This window comes from Taudactylus pleione, unplaced genomic scaffold, assembly GCF_031769625.1.
Source record: "Taudactylus pleione unplaced genomic scaffold, aTauple2 ptg000019l, whole genome shotgun sequence".
NCBI lineage: Eukaryota > Metazoa > Chordata > Amphibia > Anura > Myobatrachidae > Taudactylus > Taudactylus pleione.
In genome coordinates, this window is record NW_028284421.1 from 15,370,899 (window position 1) to 15,391,094 (window position 20,196).

General features: G+C 45.0%; 1 protein-coding gene across 2 annotated transcripts in view; it reads right to left on the reverse strand.

Annotated features, from left to right (window-relative positions):
• The window catches only part of BNIP2 (BCL2 interacting protein 2), a 96,884-nt gene that overhangs the window by 56,274 nt on the left and 20,414 nt on the right, over window positions 1-20,196 (reverse strand). For both annotated transcript variants that reach the window (XM_088445599.1, XM_088445591.1), the window contains exons 2-3: window positions 1,450-1,566; window positions 286-353 (exon numbers count right to left, since the gene is read on the reverse strand). In XM_088445599.1, coding sequence (XP_088301725.1) covers window positions 286-353; window positions 1,450-1,566 — 185 coding nt within the window. The remainder of the gene's footprint in view (window positions 1-285; window positions 354-1,449; window positions 1,567-20,196) is intronic.

Here is a 20,196-nt window from a genome sequence, read left to right on the forward strand (position 1 = left end):
ATGTTTAGTGGGGGGAACAAAAGCACATTTATATAATGGTCAACTTTCTACCAACCCTTTCATGTTGAAATCAATGTACCTAAAACTTTATCTATATTTAAAACCAATTTTGTATCTGGTGCATTACCATCAGCTTTTTCATTTACACAGGTACGGAGATATGTATTTTTTTTATGTTTATATCATATAGATTTTCTCAATTGTGGATTCCTTTGGCTGCCAATACAGAATATGACAGTGATAAGTCATACATGTTCAATTTATTATGGTAAAGCACTCTCTTACCTGGCCTGCCCTCTCTGTCAGTTCCAGATAAGAAATCACCCTCAATGTGGTCATCTTCGGGAAGTGGTCTGTTTAACAAAAGAACCCAGCTCATGTAAATATATGTATAAAGACATGGTTAATAGCAGCATCTTGGCAAGCTTTTATTTGGTGGGGGTTAAGGACAACTAAATGTTTTCTGAAAAAATAATACACAGTTTACTAACAGTAATTAGTTTCATTTGGGGGGTTTCACATCAGGGAAAGGAAGCCTTTGCAATAAAATCCTCTCTGTCTAGTTGTTTAGGAATGTAAAGCCAAAGGCAAACCAGCTTTTGTCCTCACAAAACCATAGTTCTTGCAGGAAATTGTGGGAACAAAAAAATACACTGAAATAAGTCAAAGAAAGATGGGGAAAATTAGAAGGATAGACAGTACTTTCAATATCAAATAATGATTAATAACAAACAAAAACATTTAAAGCTAACTGATCAATTCAAACACTACCAACAACATACATTTACAACAAACATACATTTACAATTATAGCAATAAATAGATATTTGGTCATTATAAGTGTGCAAGTGTACAAATCCATTGCCGCAAATCACAACGACACATTGTGTGGATAGCATAGTGTGTATGCCCAATCGAGTGTGCCCGCAGGCCAATCATCGATTCGTCCCATCTGCTGTGCTGCATAGCAGATGGGACGATGCGACGAACGTCGCGATGCTGCTAAAAGCAGCATATAATACATCACACCGTTGTCCACTGCATTGTCCAGAGAGTACAGACGACGTGATGTATCGTGCCGTCGCTGGGTACACACATCGTGTAGTGTATACCCAGCTTAACTTTTGTTTTAAATTAATTTGTTTCTAACTTCCGGGGTAGTATACATCGGTATTAAAAAAAAAAGCATATATATTAAATGAAAATTTTATTATACAATATACATAATATTACAGTAATACAAATATAAGAATTTAAGGTGCCTAGACACACAAATCTCTAAAATAGGTTTCTTTTTACTTTTTCTGGTAAATGGATATTTATCTATCATTAACATAGATATATTTTTCTTACTGCCCAAGTTTAAGGTAGACTTGTAAAGGACACACAAAATTCTAACTAAAAATACACCTGGATAAAGAGAATGTATTATCATCTGTAAGCATTTACCTTGGAAAGTCTTCATCCTGCCACTCCTCCTTAAGCTCCACACCTTCCATCCTCAGCCTTGCTTCTGTTGTAGCCACAGACTCCGGCCTCTCAAAGGATCCGACAAACGTGTCCTGGCTAAAGACATAACCAATTAAAAAAAAAAAGAAAATTAATCACAGTTTTAAGCCATAATCATATTTGCAACTTATGGAACATGTTTTTCTGCCAAAAATCTGACTCAACTGAATTACTGTTTAAAAAAAATAAAATAAAAAAAAAAAGTATAGCAAAACAGCCCACATATCAACCACTATGAGGTCTTAGCAAGTGAGGCCTTCATCATCTGTTGCAGTTACAGACTACTAACCCAGGGCTAATTACAAAAGGGGGGGGGATGGTGAAACACTGAACCGCCTGTTAGTACACAGCTAAAAAAATACTCAATAAGAGCATATATAATTATAACTAATAAAAATAGTTATGGTGACGTTAGAAATAGGGTAAGTCATCTAGATCATTCCAGAAATTCCAGTAAAAACAGCAACGACAGTACAGTGGTGTGCCCGAATAAAAAAATTGTCAATGATAAATAATTAATAGACATATGATATATAGATATAAACAAAGATGTAAAAAAAATATATACAATAGAACATATTATAAGCACATATCTTTAAAATAGGTTAAGGGGGTATACACCACATATTTGTGGAAATAATTTATTTATTTATTACCAGTTATTTATATAGCACACACAAATTCCACAGCACTCTACAGAGAATATTTGGCCATTCACATCTGTCCCTGCGACAGTGGAGCTTACAATCTATATTCCCTACCACATTATTATTATTATTATTATTATTAACAGTTTCTTATATAGCGCAGCATATTCCATTGCGCGTTACCACATGCTTACAAACATACGCACTATGGTCAATTTTGTGGAGATTCAATTAACCTACTGTACCAGTATATTTTTGGAGTGTGGGAGGAAACCGGAGTACCTGGAGGAAACCCACGCAAGCACAAGAAGAATATACAAACTCCACACAGTTAGGGCAGTAAGGTGAATCAAACCCATGACCTCAGCGCTGTGAGGCAGTAATGCTAACAATTACACCGTCTGTGCTATAATATGTGGATTGAGTCCAGATAAGAGTTGGGAAACAGTGTGCGCTGCTCACACAGTGGCTGAACGTATTACAGATTATCATGAGAAATAGAAGATTGTTACCAGTTCCACAAATTAAGTCCATAGATGAGAGTTATTAGTGGAGCCAATGGGGTATACAATTTCCTGCAGCTCTGTACAGTCCCTTACGGGTGGATGGTAACTCACTCGACTTGTATTGAGGACTCGTAGTGAGATCCGGTATGCAGTATTTCTCAGAATTGTATATCCAGTGACTAGGGATGATCACAGCCAGAGCCGCCCTAGGCATAGGCATTCTAAGCAAATGCCTAGGGCGACTAGAATGCCTAGGGGCATCCACGGTTCTGCCCACCCCCCCCCCGCACTGCCACGATCGGAGCTCAGTGGCCAGCCAGCCAGGTTGACAGCTGAGCTAGGTCACCGTCAGAATGAGCTTCTGCACAGAAACTCATCCTGGCTACAGGAGGGGACAAGGAAGACGGCCACGGGAGGGCATGCTGCACATGCCCACCCGCTGCCACTCCTCCCATGGGCCTTTGTGGAGCAGAGCCATGAGTGACAACTCACGGCTCTTCCTCCGCCTCCAGATTAGCTGCCGTCGCCCATCGAACCAGCATGCATGAAGAAAAGCAGCAGGGCGAGTGAGTCTAACTCTAGAGGTAAGCTAGGTCTAGCTCAGGCTGAGCCGTTGGGTGACAGGAGGAGAGGCGGGCACCCAATAGGCAGAGTGGGCTGCTACTGAGTCGGACACAGAGGGGCTGGGTCATGTTAGTGTGTGTATATACACACATAAAAAAATTTCTCACTCTCTCTATACAAACACCGACAGTGTTCAGTGCGCTATTCCAGAAACTTATACCAATGTCCCGGGAGACAACCCTCTCCTCTTCCTCTCCAATTGCTCAATAATAAAAATCTGTCTCCTTTGCAGAATTGGCCAGATAGATTTCCAAAGCACGGTGCTATTAAGTCTTTTGTGGATTGTAATAAATTGGTTTTACTTTTAAGCACGATGTGGCACGATAGATACAGATACACACACACGGTCTGGATTCCAAGGAATCCGAACCGCTCGTAACACTGGGGATCAGAGACCAGACTTTGTGAGGAACTGGGGCAATAATTGACTTTTATTTTTTATTTTCTGTGGGGCCAATGTCTGATTTTCTTGGTGGGGGCCGAAGTCTGATTTTTTTTTTCTGCGGCAGGCAAGGTCTGTTTTTTTTTTTCCTGTGGGGGCCTGTATGTGTGTGTTCTTTTTCCAGTGGGGGACTGATGGTTTGCCTTGGCAATTTTAAAATCGTGTTTGATGTGCCATGATTTGAAAAAGGTTGAAAATCACTGCACATGGGGAGGTTAGGGTTGGGCTGCAGGGGTAAGGGGTTGGCACTAGGGGCTGCCGACGGAACCAGGTAAGTGACCGCCTGGAAGAGATGTTGCTGCTGATGGGACCAGGTACAGTACCTTGCAAAACTATTCACCCCCTTTGCATTTTCATGTTTTGTTGCCTCACAACCTGGAATTAAAATGGATTGTTTGAAGGTGTGCATCATTTCATTCACAGAACACGCCTACAACTGTGAAGTTGTGGTTTTTTTATATTGTGAATCAAACAACATAAAGGACAACATAACAGAAAATTTCAGCGTGCAGAGCTATTCACCCCCCTAAAGTCAGTACTTTGTCGAGCCACCTTTTGCGGCAATTACAGCTGCAGGTCGCTTTGGATAAGTCTGTATGAGCTTGCCACATCTTGCCCCTGGGATTTTTTCCGTTTCTCAAGGCAAAACTGCTCTAGCTCCTTCATGTTGGATGGTTTCCGCTTGTGAACAGCAATCTTCAAGTCTGACCACAGATTCTCAATTGGATTAACTAGACCATTCCAACACATTTAAATGTTTCCACTTAAACCACTCGAGTGTTGCTTTAGCAGTATGCTTCGGGCCATTGTCCTGCTGGAAGGTGAACCTCCATCCCAGTATCAAATCACAGGCAGACTGAACCAGGTTTTGCTCGAGAATATCCCTGTATTTAGCATCATCCATCTTTCCCTTGAATCAAATCAGTTTGCCAGTCCATGCTGCTGAAAAACATCCCCACAGCATGATGCTTCCACCACCATTTTTCACTGTGGGGGATGGTGTTCTTGGGGTGATGGGATGTGTTGGGTTTGCGCCAGACAGTGTTTTCCTTGGTGGCCAAAAAGTTCCATTTTAGTCTCATCTGACCAGAGCACCTTCCTCCATACATCTGGGGAGTCGCCCACAAGTCTTTTGGCAAACTCAAATCGTGTCTTCTTATTTTTATCACTAAGTAATGGCTTTTTTCTGGCCACTCTTCCATAAAGCCCAGCTCTATGGAGTGGTAAGGCTTATTGTGGTCACATGCACAGATACACCAGTCTCTGCTGTGGAACTCTGCAGCTCCTTCGGGGTTGACTTTGGTCTCTGTGCTGCCTCTCTGATTAATGCCCTCCTTGCCCGGTCTGTGAGTTTTGGTGGATGGCCCTCTCTTGGCAGGTTTGTTGTGGTACCATGTTCTTTCCATTTGTTGATGATGGATTTGATGGTGCTGCGGGGATCATCAAACATTTGGATATTTTTTTTATTTATTTTTTATAAGCCAACCCAGAATTGTACTTCTCAACAACTTTGTCCCTGACTTGTTTGGAGAGCTCCTTGGTCTTCATGGTGTGATGCCTCTTGCTCAGTGGTGTTGCAGCCTCTGGGGCCTTTCAGAAAAGGTGTGTTTATACTGATAGATCATGTGACACTTAGATTTCACACAGGTGGACTTCATTTCACTAATTATGTGACTTCTGAAGGTAATTGGTTGCACCAGAACTTTTGAGGGGCTTCATAGCAAAGGGGGTGATTACATATGCACATGACAATTTTCAGAATTTTAATTATAAAGATTCTTTTTTTATATATTTTTTTCTCATTTCACTTCACCAAAATTAGACTATTTTGTGCAGATCCATCACATAAAATTTAGATTAAAAAAAAAAAAAAAATTACAGGTTTAATGTAACAAAAAAGGTAAAAAACCAAGGGGGGTGAATATTTTTGCAAGGCACTGTGACCGCTGGGGCACCAGGGATGTTAGGTCAACATTCTATCATGTTGACAAGTCATCTGTGTATACAAGATGAATGTCGACATGTCGAGCCTGTTGACATTTTCATGTCGACATGATAAATGTCAACCTAACATATCACAACCATATCACTACTGCTTTATTGTCACTTCAAAGAGACAACAGCCCACAGCAGAGGTAAATAAGAGTGAATGTCAGAAGCTTCTATAAAACCAGTATGAAGTACCTTTGTTATGACAGTTTTTACCCAAGCCTGTGTCTAACCCATAATACAGATCACATGCAGACCATACCAGTGCAACATGGCTCTTACATATAGGTTTTGCTCTAAGAGATAATTATCCCAATGATGCCTCTCCAGTTTCCACCATGTTCACTGGTTTTGACTTTATATGCCTTTAAAGCTGCCAAATTGCTATTAACAGTTTTTATTGCTTTTGCAGCTCACCTACTTGAGCTAGATAGTTGGGCAAGTTTTCATTTTAAACCTCTTTTTATGGACTTTCATATATAATCCAACTGTATGGTTTCAATAAAAATGTAAAATTTTTAAAATCAAAATTTTGATTCTCAAAAAGCCAATTTTTAAAGCTTTGGAAACAACTCTCAAAAATTGTTCTGTTGTTAATAAACCTCCAAAGTTTTATTTTGGGGTCATCTGCTACATGAGGTTTACACTTTGGACTGTTTGTTAAAATAATGAAAATGAGAACTATCTAGGCCTGTTCAGTACTTTTATTTATCTCCTTAAACAATCCCTATGATGTATATTATGTCCAATAACACAGTATGGCAATACTAAAATATTTAAAACGCTGTGATAACTTTATGTCTTTCACATTTTAAGAAAGCTTACTACAGATCATAACCATTTGGTGCTGCTGCTCTAGATGGATGGTGTTACTTGATGGGTTGAAACTGGCTGAAGGTTTCATTTGTTTTTAGTACTTCCATTTCAGAAAGGGTATACATTTGAGCTGTTGGAATTAACAAATTCACCTTATACAGAACATCTACCATAGGAATCCAAAAAACATCCAGCTACCTTGGTATGAAAAAGATGGTGATGGACCAGCTGGATGGATGAATGTCACTTACACTTCATAGATTTTTTTCATCTTTCTCCATAATAAATGCGAGACACCATTTGTTATCATAGACAGCAGTTATATACCCTCTTTGGTCTCTAGGGCACTGCACTGGTCGCTTTATCAGAGCGCAGTGAGCAAAACAGCCTCAGTCACCAAGGCTGTTTTGACTGCCGACAGCAGTTACAGGTGGCGGGAGGATTATTGGGGTCCAGCTGTTACTGGGGCAATGCACACCTGGGAAATAATTCCCATGGGACTCTGTTGAGGGGTGAGAGAAGCATGTGCTGAACTCTGATAGCAGGAGCCCATCACATGGCTCCTCAGACCTGCGGTGATCAGCAACAGCCCCATGGGCTGTGCCTTCTGTTCTCTGCCTTGCAAGGTGACTGAGGCTTCTTCTTGTTTGTTCAGTGTCGCTCCCAGTCTGCCGTTTCTCTCGCTCCCAGTCTGCCGTTTCTCCAAGCTGCTGTACAATCCTGCTCTCTGCAAACATTCTCCCAGTCTGATGCTCAACTGTAATTAAACACTTTCAAATGTGACATAAATGGTCCAGAGACAGGTTAGGTTTGGGTGAGCTTAAATTAGTGACCAAGTGGCTTTTCTTTACTAATTAAAGTCCACCAAAACCTAACCTGTCTCTGGACAACTATAAGTGTAAAAGGCGGGCCTAGTCAACATAATTGAAGTGTATTTCCACATGGAGTATCTTTCCACTTGTTTGCTTGCCTGCGCAGAAGTGGGAGCAGGCACTGTCTATAGACTTTCATCCCCAAACACACCTGAAGAGTGAAGTGAATTGGAAGTGAAGTGAATTGGAAAACATATTGTTTTGTTGATTTTCTCAGATGTGTAGTGCCTCAATAACTACAATTTTCATGAATCACTCAAAAATTAAAGCTCTTATAGCAAGTGATCCCATCACGATCCCAAATTAAAACTTTGGGAATTTATTAACAACCATATGAACAATTTTTGAGCGTTTTTTTAAAAAACTAAAAACTTAAAATCGGCTTTTTGAGAAGATGAAAATTTTAATTTTGAAACATTTACATTTTTCATTTGTATTGAAACATGCTGCTATGTTATATATCACACAAAAGCCCATGAAGAGGTCTAAATTGAGAACTTGTGCAACGCTCTAGCTCAGTTAGGTAGGCTGCAAGTGCAGTTTAAAAAAAATTGTTAATAGTAAAGTTTTTGTTAAAAAATTGCAGTTTTAAAAGGCATATAACTTCAAAACCAGTCTACATATCAGCCTAAAATGTGGGTGTTTTCTTTACACCCATGGCAGGATTTATTATACCAAATTTATTTGAAATTAAAGAATGTAAGGAAGATTTTTTTCAGAAATTGTGTTGATGCTGAATGACCCAAGGTGAAGGCGCAATTGACCGCTAGCAGCTCAAATACTTCCTCTTCTCCCCAGCAAGCCATGCTGTCTGCTCAGCCTCCAGCCCTGGGTCACTGAACACTGGTTTCATGCAGTGTTACAGAGGCTTGAAGCTCATTTACATTGCAGGCTATACCCGGGTTATTGCAGGGCTTCTCCTCTGTCAGCGCTTGGAGATTACATCATCTCCAAACGCTGGTGAGCCGGTTGTCCATAGGGTGTCAATGGGACCAGAGTCGGATGACCCGGTTCACATTGCAGGGTTACACGGGTCGTTCCAGTTTCAAACCCTGCTTGCTACCTGGATTGGATTGATGGGACACTAGACCCGGGAATCTAATCCTGGCCCCTTTTCCACCAAGCCACGACCTGGGTTGACACGACAGTAACCCGGGTTATTTGGCCAGTGAGGTTGGGTATGGTTTGCTGGTAGTCGGGATCTCGGTGGTCAGAATCCCGACATGGTTAACATACTGACACTTGTTGGTCGGTATGCTAACCCTCCGCCTCTCCCTACCCTAACCTCCCCCCCTAGTGCCTAAACCTAACCCCTTCCCCCCCCCTTGGTGCCTAACCCTAACCCTCCCCCTAACCCCCAATACTTACCATCGGGACAGTCAATATGCTGGAGCTGGAATCCTGACTGCTGTCAGGATTTTGGGGCCGGTATTTAGACTCATCCAGTCAGCCGGGATGCTGACTACATCCCAGCCAGTGTAGAAGAGGTATTAGACAGGAACCTGGCAATTTTTCAGGGTCGACCCATATGTCTGAAAGGGGTATTAACGTACTATTTCGAAGACCTACTTCAGGCCAATGCACTTCCATCTGACTAGCATATTGTACCATCCCCAATGTCTGTTTGACACCGTTTGATGTCATGATTTCCCAAAACTCTGGTTGGCAAATGTTCAGTTATTTTGACTAACTGGTTTCTTGCACATGCCACATGCTTAGTGCCAAGTCACTGACAGATCGGAGTTTCTCTTATATTCCAGTTAATGAGATACATTTGAATACATAACATATTAAAAATTACTGCTGACGGATAAGCAAGAAGTAAAATGTTTAAGGCCCTGCGAGGCTAAAATGAAAGTGAAGGTATCTACACTGCTGTCAGTATAGTCAAAACTACACAAGTAACAATCATTTACAGAGCCCAATAGGGCAATTCAATTCTTATGCTGGAATTTATTAGCTCCCATGCTATTCAGTTAATTCCCATGACAGTACCTACTTCACATGAGAATGGACAGAATTAGCTGCATTAAGCAGCTTCTCATGCTAAATGCCGGGTGTGCTGCAGTCAGGGCGCAACCGGCACTCACAACCAGCCACAAAGTCCTACTTAATGCGGATTTGCACCTCAGGAGGGTACGAGCAGAAATCTGCAAAAAATGCAACCCTGGGACTAGTCGTGGGAATTGTCAGTGTTAATGCATAACTATGTATATGAATTATCAGTGTCATGCATAACTATGTATAGTTTGTTTTTCATGTGGTCAGTAACTTTAAAGATTGGAAAGGAAATAGTGTGTGTGTGTATAATACACACACACAAACACACACACACACGGTAAGCCGACACTCCACAGATAAAGGGTTAATACTAGCCCAGTACTCCAGTGACTAATAGGATATAGGCGGCACTTCAAGGTCTTGAAATGTTCAAGTCAAGAATAGTGCCTAATATATATATATATATTTCCCATTTATTTTAGCAATGCCCAGGATTGCATGGAAACAAAGGAGTACATGCAGCTACCCAGTAGGAAGAAGTGCAGCTGAGAAAGCACAAAACAGTGAAGTTAAGCTTCAAAGCACTTATCAGCTGTACAGATGTAAGACAGGAAACCACTATAGGAAAACAGCTATACAGATTTGGTATGCCCTGGCCTAAAAGGAAGCAGGAAGGCAACTTCGACTGTTGAACTACATAAAGCATTAACATTACTACATAGCTACAAAGTATAATGAATTACATTTATTCGCTCTGATGGGTTTTTATTTTTTCATACTTAAACTAAAGCAGTCTTTAGCAGTCATTCCTTAATGAAAAATGACAGGCACAATGACAATGGACAATGAAGAAAACACTAGATGGGTAATATTAGCCACTCATGAAGCGATTAGGTCAATCAATTTGGTCACTTAATGTCTCCCATTTTTTTGCGGAGTAAATAAAATTATAGTTTTGACCCTTTAGGAAAAAGAAAAACCCCAAAAAACAAATAAGGGAGTTAGTAGCATAATAATATACACTAGTATTATATATCCCTCAAATATAGACATGGAATACGATATGCACATGTTTTTGATTGTTCGATCTGCTTAACCCACTCAAACTTTTGCAAGGTTTTTGAAGTTCTATCCAACTTATTTTCATATGGTTCTACAGCATGTAGCTTATCAATATACATTAAATCCCAAATAAAAAAAAGTACAGGCCATATAAAATACCGAAATACTAAAAAATGTGAATCGATAATATCATATTGCACTATGCTTTGTGAAAATATGAGATATGGTAAGAACTTACCTTTGTTATCTCTATTTCTACGAAGTCCATAGGGTTCCACAGGATACCTTGGGGTATAGGTGATGACGCCAGGCATCGGGCACCATAGAGTTAAAGTTTTCAGCCTCCCAGGATGCACTAGGGTCCCCCTCCTATACCCCGCCCCCGAGCTAAGACATCTCAGTTACGTACCAAGCCATAGGCCGGAGGAGGAGAAGGAAGAGAGAGAAAAAAGATCTGGACACACACAAGAATCACATTCTCACCAGAGGGAGACGGAAAAACCGGTGACCAGAGTACAGCCCATCTGCAGCACAGGTGCGACAGGGTGGGAGTCCTGTGGAACCCTATGGACTTCGTAGAAATAGACATAACAAAGGTAAGTTCTTACCATATCTAATTTTCTACATCAGGGTCCATAGGGTATCCACAGGATACCTTGGGGATGTCCCATAGCAGTATCCTTTAAGGGTGGGGACGCTCCTGTGCTGAAAGGAGAATCCGTCGCCCGATGGAAGCATCCTGAGAGGCAAAGGTGTCAAACGCATAATACTTCACAAAGGTATGGACAGAGGACCACGTGGCAGCCTTGCAGATCTGGACTGCAGAGGCACCACGTCGAGCTGCCCACGAAGGACCCACAGACCTAGTGGAATGAGTCCTCACAGATGAAGGAACCGGAAGGCCTTCATGAAGATATGCTTCTGAAATGGCCATACGAATCCAGCCTGCCAAAGTCTGCTTTGAAGCAGGCCAACCCTTTTTACGGAAGCCATAGAGGACAAACAAGGCGTCCGACTTCCTAAACGAAGAAGTGCGGTCAACATAAATCCTTAAGGCCCGCACAACATCCAAAGTGGCCTCACCCACGGAAAGGTCAGGTGAGTTAAAAGCCGGCACAACGATTTCCTCGTTTATGTGGAAACTCGAAACAACTTTGGGAAGGAAACCAGGACGAGTACGCAGCACCGCCCTGTTCCTATGAAAAAATCAGAAAAGGGGGTCTACAAGAGAGAGCCCCTAAGTCAGAAACATGTCTGGCCGAAGCAATGGCCAGAAGGAAATTTTTTTTAGCTGTCAGCCATTTAAGGTCCACTGAGCCCAGTGGTTCAAACGGCGGTCCCTGGAGAGTCCTCAGGACCACAGCTAAATCCCAAGGCGCCACCAGTGGAACAAAAGGTGGCTGAATTCGGAGAACACCTTGCATAAAGGTGCGCACATCAGGGATTGCAGCAATCCTACGATGGAACCAGACGGAAAGGGCAGACACCTGTACCTTCAGAGAAGCAAGGCGAAGCCCATGGTCTAGCCCCGCCTGTAGAAAAGCCAACACTCTAGACAGACGGAACTCCCAAGGTGCATACCCTCTCGGCCGACACCACTGGAAGAACGTATGGCACACACAATGGTATATTCTTGCAGAAGAAGGCTTCCGAGCTCTTAGCATAGTCCGTACTACAGAGTTGGAAAACCCCCTGAACCTTAACATGGCCGTTTCAACAGCCACGCCGTCAAAGACAGCCGAGTCAGGTCCGGGTGAAGACAAGGACCCTGTGACAGAAGGTCCGGTCGTAGTGGCAACCGCAGAGGACTGTCCACGGACAGACCCTGAAGGTCTGAGAACCAGTGCCGCCTGGGCCACGTGGGAGCTATCAACAGGAGCGTCCCTCCTTCCTGTTTGAATTTCCGGATAACCCGTGGAAGAAGGGAAAACGGAGGAAAGAGATAAGCAAACCGTAATGTCCACCTGACGGACAGAGCATCCACCAGACACGCCTTTTCGTCTCTTGTGCGAGACCCGTACACCGGCAACTTGTTGTTGTGCCATGACGCCATGAGGTTGATCTCTGGAAGACCCCACCTGTCCACCAGAAGTTGAAAGACGTCCTGGTGCAAAGACCATTCCCCCGAATGAACGTCCTGGTGGCGACTGAGAAAGTCCGCCTCCCAGTTGAGAACTCCCGGGATGAATACTGCTGATATGGCCGGGAGATTGCGCTCCGCCCAGACCAGGATGCGGGACACCTCTACGAGTGCCGCCCGACTTCGGGTTCCTCGTTGCCGATTTATGTAGGCCACGGTGGTGGTGTTGTCTGACTGGACCTGCACGGGGTGACCTTGGAGAACCTGCTGTGCCTGCTGGAGAGCATTGAAAACGGCGCAGAGTTCCAAGATGTTTATCGGAAGCTCCTTTTCCGCCTGAGTCCATCTGCCCTGGAACAAGTGTGGACCCGTGACAGCTCCCCAGCCCCAAAGGCTGGCGCCGTTGTCAACAGGACCCAATTCGCCACCCAGAATGGACGACCCTTGTTGAGATGGGTCGTCTGCAACCACCAGGCTAGGGACAGGCGAACCTCCGGAGTGAGCACCATTGTCTGGGACCTTAGATTCTGAGGCAGTCCATTCCATTTGGACAGGATCAATTGCTGCAGAGGTCTGGTGAAACTGGGCATATTCCACCATGTCGAATACTGACACCATGGAGCCCAGTAACCTCATCGCCGAATGCAGAGACACCCGGCGACTCTGCAGACAACTGCGCACCCTCAACTGTAAGGCAGAGATCTTTTCCCCCGTCACAAAGATCCTTTGCTGTCCGGAGTCCAATAAGGCTCCGAGGTGCAGAATCCTCTGAAACGGGATCAGGGTGAACTTCTGCCAGTTTATTAATCAGCCGTGCCGGTTCAGTACCGCAATCGTCAGGTCCAAGTGGCGTAGAAGGAGCTGTGGAGATCCTGCTACCAACAGAAGGTCGTCCAGGTACGGCAACATGCGGACTCTCTGCAACCGCAGGGAAGCCGCCATGACTGCCATAACCTTGGTGAACACACGTGGTGCTGTCGCCAGCCCAAAGGGTAACACCCGGAACTAGAAGTGATCGTTGCGGATTGCAAACCTGAGGAACTGTTGATGGCGTAAAAGAATAGGGACATGCAGGTAAGCGTCCTCTATGTCCAACGACACCATGTAATCCCCAGGTTCCAGCGCCAGAATGATGGACCGTAGGGTCTCAATCCGAAACCTCGGCACCCGCAAGGACTTGTTGAGTGCTTTGAGGTTGAGGATCGGACGGTACGACCCATTGGGTTTCTGCACCAAAAACAGATTGGAATAGAAACCCTGGGCCCCTCTGGGAGAATGGAACAGGCACTATAACTCCAGCCTGGAGCATAGTGTGCAAAACCTTCCGCAGTTCCATGGCTTTGTTCCGGTCTGATGGAAGACCCGTGGTGAAGAATCGGGACGGGGGCCTGTGCCGGAAGGAGAGGGCATACCCGTGAGAAACCACCTCGTGAACCCAAGTGTCTGTCGTGGTAACCGACCAACACTGGGCGAACTGCAGCAGGCGGCCTCCCACTTTGGGATCCCCCAAAGGGAGGCCCGGACCGTCAGGCCGCAGGCTTGTCATCTGGCTTAGGGGCCGGACGTCTGGTACTCCAGGCCTGTTTCCGGGGCTTGGCCGATTTTTTGAGGCCAGCCTGCCGGGGAAAAGACTGTGCCTTAGGCCTACCCTGGGCCCTGTAAGGCCGAAAGGACAACGTACCTGAACTGGAAGGAACCGCAGCAGACGGGAGACATGCCGATTTGGCTGCCGCCAGCGTGGCTACAATTTTGTCCAGATCCGGACCAAATAGGACTTTCCATTAAAAGGCAAAGCTTCCAAGCCCTTCTTGGAATCAGCATCCGCCTTCCAAGATCGCAACCATAAGGTGAGACGAGCAGCTACAGCTGCCGAAGAAATCCGAGAAGACAGGGTACTGATATCCAAGGCCGCTTCATTGATATAAGTGGCCGAATCTCGGAGATTGCCTATCAACTCGGTCTGTTCAGCCGAACAGTCAGAATCCAAAGACGCCTCCAAACTATCAGCCCAGCGCTCCATAGCTCTGGCTACCCAACAAATGGCCATGGCTGGCCTGGTTGCCCCCCCCCGCAAGGGAATAAACGGACTTTAGGCTGATCTCCACCTTACGGTCCGTAGCATCCTTCAAGGAGGACATGGGCAATGTGGCACTTTGGACTATGCCACAATGTGGCACTGTGGAGGGGATTCCCACTTAGAAAATTAATTGTCCGCAAACGGATAAGCCACCGCCAAGCGTCTCTGAGGCTGATACCGTTTGCCACCACGCCTCCTCTAAATGGTCTACTAACTGACCCGAAAGAGGAAACACTGTGGAGTCACCCTTAATATCCTTAAAAAAGGCATATTTTGACTTGGACACCGGAGGATCTTCATCCTCAATCACTAAAGCCGTGCGGACTGCCCGAATAAGTCCAGGAATATAAACCTTGGACTTAGCGTCCGACTCTTTAGAACGGAGAGGTTCTTGGTCAGAAAGATCCAGAATCTCCCCATCATTGGTCGTCATCCTCATAAGGAGCGGACAGAGACGCCACCGGCCGCTTATGTGGCCTCAACACAGACTCCCCTTGTAACACGTCCGACAAATGCTGTACAGAACTTGTCAGTGAATTAACCCACGCAGGCTCCTGAGAGACCTGAGGAGGGGAAATAGGGAGACTGTGGGGTACCATCATTTGTCTCGGGAAACCCTGCATGGGTGACGACACCACTGACTGCTGGGACAATCCCATCTGTGGGAACGCAGGCTGCGGAGCTAACTGGCCCACGAGGGTTGTAAGCGCTTTGGCGAAACAAGCCCAGGGCGGCTCCTGTACCGGAGCCGTGACAGTAATTGGCCGCGCCAATAAATAACACTGTCGACATAGCCCCTCCGCGTTACACTCCCCCTCCGCTATTGGTACCTTGCATGTAGTACAAATAAGCTGGAGAGGAAAGTCACTCTCAGACATGATGGTAAGTATGTGACCCCTCTTACTGATACTTGTTAGTATAGTGGGAGAACCGCCCTGCAATCACTGCACCGCAAGGGCTTTAGCAGAAGAAGAGCAGGGACAGTGAAATGGCTGACAGTAGAAAGTGAAAGTACAGGCAGCAGACGCTAGCAGAAGTCACATACAATGCAAAGAAATAAATTCCTGCACTATCAGCGTTGATCCTCAACTACGCAGACACAGAGCCTGGTAGGACACAGCGCTGCATACACAGACCTGTAAACCAACGGAGGAGAGGTATGCCGGGGGACCCAGACCGCAATGCCACCGATCATCAGCGTCCAGCAGCGCTCACCATGCTTCCAGCAAAAGATGGCCACTGAGGAGCAGAGAGGAGGCCGGCCTGGGGGAGGAGCACTGCCACAGGGCCAGTCAGCAGATGCAGAGAGGGCTTTGTGCAGCGGGGGAGGCGCCGGCTGTGTACAGGGAAGGCGCGCTCCCCTGGCATGCAATTAACCCCTGGGACGTCGCAGCGCTACCGCTCAGCTGCGGTCCGCTGTCCCAGGGGGGTAGTGGAAGCGCAGGTTAATTACCTGGCTCCACGCTGCAGCCAGTCCCCACGGAGCCCCCTGCCTGGGGACTCTGGACCATGTACTCAGCAGGGACCCACCGCAGGACCCCGCTGCTTAGCTGCTGCCCCCTTGAATTCCGGCCATGGTCCTAAACATCTGGGGTCACCGCTAGCAGTGACCCAAGATGCTTACCAGCATCCCCAGATCAGTACCGGCGTTCTGGAACCGGCGGGGGTGTAGGGAAGACAGCATGGACGTCAGCCTTGACTGTCCATGCTGTACTTCCAGATGAGCAGCCACAGCTGCTTACGAAGAAACTTCAGGGGCTAATCTTAGCCCCCCTCTAAACAGGTGCATCCTACTCCAAGCCGGGCACCAACGAAAATGAGCTGCGTTGGCTCGGGGGCGGGGTATAGGAGGGGGACCCTAGTGCATCCTGGGAGGCTGAAAACTTTAACTCTATGGTGCCCGATGCCTGACGTCATCACCTATACCCCAAGGTATCCTGTGGATACCCTATGGACCCTGATGTAGAAATGTCATTAAGAAGTAATATGGCAAAGTTTACAAGAAACCATAAACATTTAAAAAAAAAAAAAACCCATACAAGAAATAGCTTGTACATAAAAGTAACAAACTGTGGATTTTAGTCACTCTTCCCTTTATGAGGACAGGAATCCTCTCCCCAGTTGATATCTAACAGAAAAGTGCAGTAAGTAAACAGCTTTTCTGAAGGGAGACCACAAAATTCACCCCTATTTACAAAAAATTTTTTTGCATTTAATTTACACAATATATCCCCAGCCCCCCTTCTCTTCCCATCCACAGCTTTATAGTAGTGATCTAAAGTACCATCTATTAGTAATGAGAGTTTTTGGCCACAAAGTAAATGCTGTTTTCCTATATTCTATGGAATGCAGGTCTCACATGACAGATGCTCACATGATTAGGATTCTAGAGTGAGCAATAAAAGCAGATACATTTTTTTAAGCATCTATTATGTATGAAATCGATGAATCATCAGAGAGGGCAGAAGAGCTAATCAATCCCTAGCTCTTCAGCTGTCCCTCAAATCCATATGATACAGCAAATTTATCATGCATCAGTTATAGCCTAAAAAGGTTGGTTTCCCCACTGCAAGGGTTTCATCTCTATTAACAAACTCTACGAACATGAATTGCAACCAATGTTCCAGTTCTAGCAACCTGAATACATTTGACTAGGACTACCTACAGAACAAAAGGTCTCTGGCATGCAAGTTTGTTTGTTGGAAAGAGAGAAGATTTCGGATTTAAAAAATATTTGACTTCAGATTCTCTTTAATCAAAACGGGAAAAAAATTTTTTTTTAGAACAGTAATTTACTAGTCACCAGAGGCATAACTAGGGTTGGCACCCAGGGCAAATTAAAAAAATAGCACCCCTTAAAAATTGTTCTTTAAACTTCTGGATGAATTCTTCTATTGGTACTTAAATAAAGACATGTGTCTCACTTTATTTACTGCCTCCTTCAGGGGCAAATGAAGGACATCTATATGTCCTTCATATGCTCGTGCCCATCACTTAAGGAGGTGCTGGGCTTCCCCCAAGCTCTCCCCTCACTGTTTGCTGATCTCTGTACTCCAAGTGCAGAGATGAACTGGGGGATTGATAATCAGTACCTCTCTGCTGCGTTCTGCATGTTGGGGAGGGAAGAGAGGATATATGGGGGGAGCTAATGTTCATTACATTGGCGGGGAGGGGCGCTTTTGCCACCAGTTAAGTGGTTAAGAGAGAGCAGCATTGGAAAAAGTAGAACAAAGGGGAAAATTGGTACAAGACACAGAAATGAGGTATATGGGGGGGATCAGTGGTAGGATAAGGAAAAAACAAGAGATTGTACACAAGCTGTAATGTGAGTGGGATCCGCACTGTGTGATCTTTCGGTGTACAGGAAGCAGCGGACTCTTTAAGAAGACGGAGTCTACACTGCAGAGGTAAGGGACCATGTGCAGCAGTGATAGGCTGCAGGGCTGCTTTCATCTGGCAGCCTCATCATGACATCACTGGAGCTGCTGCTGGACCCGAATACCCTCGGGAAGGTCAGTTACTAGCCTCTCTAGTCTATACTGCAGGAGGTATTTTGGTCATGGGGGAGGTCCAGGCTCTCTCCTGACCCATAAGGGCCGTCTGTACTATAAAACATGGGGGTTGTGGGGGGGGGGGGGTCCCAGCAGCACAGCACCAGCCTCTGGACTGTTGGGGGAGGAAGCTGGAACATGGAGTAATTGTGCCGCGGCCACAATAGATCCGCCTTCCGCCCTACTCTTATTCTCCATGGATGTGGCTGAGAGCTCCAGGAATATTCATGCAGCTCATTCAAAATTGCAAACGAGCCCAGGGCACATGTCCCACTCGCCCCATGCTTGTTACACCCCTGCTACTCATCACATTTAAATTTTAACAGATATACGGGTAGATTTGAATATTAGTAGCCTCGTCCGATATATTTCTGCACATATAACCAGCAATTACGGTACTGAAAACATTGCTCATTTATGCTTGCACCTCACAAAAATTCATTACCAAACCATGACGCATGATCCTAATACCAGGACCTTGCAGCTAACTGAATTGACTCTATAGATTTCACTTCTCTAACCAGTAAATGTAATACGCTTAGATCTTGTGTGGTGACTTTAGTACATTTCACTCCAGGTACAAAATGCTTAAAATAATAATTATTATCCAAGAAATAGACTAATTGAATAGTCAAAATGACAAGCCCTGTTCATAAAACAATTTAAAATCTTTTGCAATTCGTCTTTCAACTAAAGGTGGGTACACACCTGACAGATATATCTGCAGATGATGGTCGTTCATACACATTGAACGACCATCATCTGCATGCTGCAGCGGGTCCCGGCGGCCGGGCCTAATAGCGGAAGGCATGGCCACGCCCCCTTCAGAAATAAAAAAAAAAACGAAACACATTTGCGGCGCTGGGGAGGGTGGCTTTGTGTGCCCCTCAGCCAGGCGCACAGCCAATGGGGGGCGCGATCAGCGTGTTCGCTCCCCCCTTTGGCATAGGAGACTGCTCGGGCTGCTGGTTTAGCAACCTCAGACAGTCTCTCAGTGCAGCTCAGCACACAGCAGCGTGTGCTGGGCTGCTGTCGATGGTGAGCTGTGCCAGACCCGGGTAAGTAGTACCTGCTCGCGGCTCCCCCCATCTCTGCACCCCTGTATACGGGCGATTGGCCGATCGCCCGTATACACTTGCCAATGGACAGATATGACTGCAGACATATCTGTACATTGGGGGTGCAGCAGAGCCAATGAGATATGTCTGTGAACGACGTTGTTCACAGACATATCGTCTGTACACACTGGCCGACGGGGTCACGATATATCGGCCAGTGTGTACCCAGCATTAGATCAAACTACTAAAGCAATCGTTATGCTTTAATATTAGCCAGCTGGAGAAATCTTAGGAGACATGCAGCTAATGCACCTAAACATTTCTGCTGGTATCCAACTTGGAGTCATTCTTGTTAATGGATACACATCTTCTCTGGCTCCTGAATTATACATTATTTTGTCCACCCCCAACTATTACTATAAAGCAAACCCTTTCTATAGGCACAAAGCCAAAAGTCCTTTCAAAAAGAACATAAAGAAAGCCCTTGTTGAGCTTCCAAATTCTTACTAGCTAGATCCAGGACTGTAAAAAATTAACCCTATAATTTTATATATGAAGAAAAGAAATATACATAAATCTATTCTGCCTGCTAAACGATGGTCTTAACGGGACAATGTGCTGTATGAATGATATTGGTGAAAGATTTCCCTTGAACTTTCTGTAGTGCAGGACAAATGATATTGGGTGTACACACTGAAAGATATCTTTCAGTGAAGCCATCCTGCCACATCTCTGAACAGGCAAATCTTGACGATATCGTACAAATTGGTCTGCATGTACGGATGACCAAAGATATCGTAATCGTCCAGCGGGAGCGCGCATTGTTGAACGATATCTTTAAAAGATATCGTCTCGTGTGTATGCCCCTTTAGATTTTCTGTCCTACAAGGAATATTTGAACTTCAAAGTAATGGAGAAGACAGGAATATATCTCTCTGAAAATACCTTAATAAATGATTAAT